General features: G+C 37.1%; 1 protein-coding gene across 1 annotated transcript; it reads right to left on the bottom strand.

Moving 5' to 3' along the window:
- Nucleotides 1-560: 560 nt before the first annotated feature.
- On the bottom strand, nucleotides 561-3,428 carry LOC113782693. Its single transcript, XM_027328591.1, has 4 exons — nucleotides 3,264-3,428; nucleotides 1,723-1,797; nucleotides 1,365-1,508; nucleotides 561-902 (listed from the first exon to the last, which is right to left on the bottom strand). The coding sequence occupies exons 1-4, from the start codon at nucleotides 3,426-3,428 to the stop codon at nucleotides 561-563; spliced, it is 726 nt and encodes a 241-aa protein (XP_027184392.1).
- Nucleotides 3,429-3,978: the final 550 nt, after the last annotated feature.

Genomic DNA, 3,978 nt, shown 5'->3' with positions numbered 1-3,978 from the left:
AAGATTGAGTATTCAGAGTTCATATTGCATAGCATCTCTCCTATTTTTTGGGAAGATAATGTCCACACACCATTAATTGCTGCAGCTTGACCATTTATGATTTTTTCTTTTTTTTTTTTCCCAAGAGAAACTTGCAGAATTCCTTGTCCAGCATCTTTAATTAGTTAGACAGACCAGAGAAAGACATGCATGCCTCAGGCTAAGCTAGGCAAAACGATAGTGGATGGATAAGTGTCCCACAATGTTAGATGTACACGTTACAGAAAATCATATGCCAAGGCAATTTCCATTACAGCAGGTACAAACAAAACTGGCAATGGTCAACAGCTTATTTTCCGAATACAGGCTCTTGACCATCACCTATGGTTAGCAATGGAATCGCCAAATTCAGTCAATTCCAATCCACCAAAGTACTGGGAGTTAAATGAAAAGATAAAAAGATTCAAACTACTACAACTCATACAAATATAAATGACACAAATCTAGTAGTGCTTGGTACTACAATAGGTGATACAATAATGCTGCTGCTGCTACAAGTAAATTATTTTGAGAGATCATTTTCAAGACAGTGGAGACCTATGAGGAGCACCCTTTCTCCTGTTACTCAAGGAGAGCTCAATGCCAGGGAGAAATCCACTGCCCTTTTTCTTCTTTTTCACCACTTCTGGTTCCATTGAAATCCCTGAATTGTCCATGGATGATGTATAAGGGCATGTTGAGCCTCTATATTCTAAAGGGTCCTCCAACTCCCAGATGGAGTTTGGGGTAATTTGACCATCATCATCAAGAAGTTCAGGGCCATCCACGTGTAATCTCTCAAATTGAGACACAGCAAAATCAGACTCCTCAGACCTGTATAGGATACTTGACAAATCCTCCCCATGATATACCATGTAATCAACCTGCAGCAAGTTAGTAGTTTTTTAACCCTCAGTTCTCCTATCAATAAAAATGGATGATGATGGTGGCCTGGTTTGTGCTACAACTATTCTACACCAGGAGACAGAGGATTATAATTCAGGAAAAGAGAGAGAAAAAGAATTATGATTCAGGAAAAAGGAACAAGATCAGAGGTAAAAATCAATGCTTGATTTATTTAAACTGTATACATAAATATATATAAATATTAAAAGTACACAATTAGGCCATGCCCAGCTGCAATTTTCAAAGTCCAAAAAGAATACTACCATGCAACCTGACAAAAAACAGAAATTGCCAGTTGTCTTGTGTTGTGTGTGGCCTTTCTGTGTGTCACAGGAGTGTGTGTGTGTGTGTGTGTTTTATTGTGTGTGTAAGTGAGTAAGAAAATACTAGTAGCTCTCTTATATACAAGATAGTAACAAGGGATGAAATCGAAGGTGGACCTTGCATGAAAGAGAACAGAAGTTAAATGGCTCCTGAAGAATTCTGTCACAGGTGAAACAAGCATTGCCAGAAGTCTTGCCAGACTTAGATTGTGCTGCTCTCTTATTCAAGAATATAACTTTGGCACTGTTTATAGTGTATGGCTGCCACAGAAACAAGTAACATTACATTACATTATTAGCTGCTCTTTTAACATTTCTGCAACCATCTTTAATCAATGCTATAATGTACCAAAACCATCTTTGAGATTCAGCTAGCTCTCTCAGGTTCAGTTCTTTCTTGTTGCTTTTATTGAGCAGTAAATAAACAATATGGTTCACCAATAAATAAGGAAAATGCTAAGAACCCTTTATTTACCTGGATGTAAGAACAGTGTATGAACTTCTCGAGGTCGTCCAATCTAACAACATTTTGGTAGACATATCGTCTCACCTGCCACATGAGGTAATGAGTACTCCCATTTGTCCTGTTTTTATCGTTTTCTACCAAGCAACTAATTCAATCTCCAAAATGTCTTTTACAAAAAAGTAAGACCATATATGAAATTTCACCTAAAAAACCTCACCTCTCTATACAATTCAAAGATAAAGATCTTATAGTAAGTTTTACTAGTTTAAACTTTGTTTAATTTGGGTAAATTATAGTAAGTTTTGAAGGTGACACGTGAAAATTATGGCACTTGAAAATTCATGAGGTGACTAGTGAAGAGGCAACAACCTAACCAAGAAAACAAAAAGAGAAGAATGGTAGTAGCAGTAGGAAGCTAACCAAAAACAAAAGAAAGAATAGTGAGGCGACCAACTTTCCATCCAAGAAGAATTAATATAGTAGTAGGATTTAATGAACCCGATATTTGAGAGAACCGTGGAAAGGGTACTTGATAAAAGAAGACAAAATAGACTAACATTGATTATTGGCGATTGGGTCAAACTGTCCTTGAAAGCAACAGCTAAGGAACCTTTGCAGGGAAAATTGATGAAAAAAGGATATCTTCTAAAAAAGGGCAACAAACCACATCAGAAGATTCAAAGCATGAGTTTAAACACTCACTCTTTTAGAAATGTTAGCTATGCAAAATTGTACTATCCAGCTGAAACATGTTCTATCCATTAAAAGCCTTCATCTGAGTTTGTTGGTAAAATTTTGGATGAAGCCGAAGAAATTGCTTGAATTTTTATCAAGAACTTATCAGCTGAATTTTATGCAAAAGTTGCACCCTCCAGCAGATTTTCATCCAGCTTAAGAATCTAGCTAGTAGAGAAAACAATTTTTTGGAAGCTAGAAATTTCAAGAAATACTAAAATCCAAGACTCCACAGACAATCATGAGGGAAAATTGAATTGCCACAGGGCAGAATCCCAACCCTGTAAGGCAGAAAAGAAGAAGAAAAAATGGAGGGCTTACTACAAACTTTGGAAATTCTCAAAGATTTTGAAGAATTTGAACGTAATTCAGAGAACCCATCTCAAAACCTCAAAGGTATAGGGAATTAGCTCTACAAAAAAGGATTATTTGGGTTGGATTTCATATCCCTTAATACAGAACAACAGAGTAACAAGAAGTTGAGCTAAGCATGGAAGTTCAGAGAAGAAGAACCTTGGAATTAAACCATTTCTTCTTTCAAGTTTCAAGAAAGAACTCAAAGAAGAATCAAAACAGTCCCAGGAATTTTCCAGAGTGCAAAAAACAATGACATGGAAAATTAGCTACCTCAGAAAGACATTTGTTTGGTTGAGTTCTAAGCTTGAACGCATTCATATTAAGCAACAAAATTTGCCTAAATTGACCAAAACCAAAACTTTTACATATACACTGATGAGATGATAGGCCTCAACACACACACACACACACAGAAAAAAAGATTTTCAAAGAGTGATTAATTCATTAATTATAATTACCTGAAGGAAGTGATGAGAATGATGAGAAGGAAGACAGTGAGGGCAAAAGCTTTGACAACAATCTAAGCAGAAGATGTTCTTCTCATTCTTCCTTCGATTCTCATGGACCCCACAACCAGCAAAGAATGTCTCAGCCGTGAGCCCTTCTAGCCATGCAGGTTTCATCACCACCTCCCCACCATCACTGCTCCTACTACTATATCCTCCTCCTCCCATCATCCCAATTTCCCCAACAACCGGACCGAACCAAAAGCAAAACAAAGAAAAAATTTCCTGCTAATTTTCCTTCAGATTCTCAGTCAAGAAAATCTTTTCATACAAATCTTCTTCTAGTCTAGTAGTGTAATAGTTGTTGTTACTATGTTATATGGGGAAAAGGGCTTCTCCTAGCTATGTGGTTGTAGCAGTACTAGTAGGCAGCTTACAAGTGTTACAACCCTATGGCACAAATGGCTGGACTCGAGTCCTCCGGTATATATAGTGAGAAGGAAAAAGAAAAAAATTTATAGTATAGTACAATAAAAAAAATTATCAAAAAAAAAAGAAAACAACAAATGGAGGAAAGAGAGAGAATGTGTGAGGAGAAAGGTAAGGACAGGACGATTGGGCGTGGTGAGGGGCGAGTAATGGAGTGGAGTGGTGATGTTGGGCGGGAATACAGCCCACCTATTCCCACCTATTGTGTGTATTTCTGTACGTATTCTCTGCAATTTCA

This window comes from Coffea eugenioides, chromosome 9 (assembly GCF_003713205.1).
Source record: "Coffea eugenioides isolate CCC68of chromosome 9, Ceug_1.0, whole genome shotgun sequence".
NCBI classification, from domain to species: domain Eukaryota; kingdom Viridiplantae; phylum Streptophyta; class Magnoliopsida; order Gentianales; family Rubiaceae; genus Coffea; species Coffea eugenioides.
Note: the sequence above shows the minus strand (reverse complement) of the source record. Positions and strands in the feature narration are given on the sequence as shown.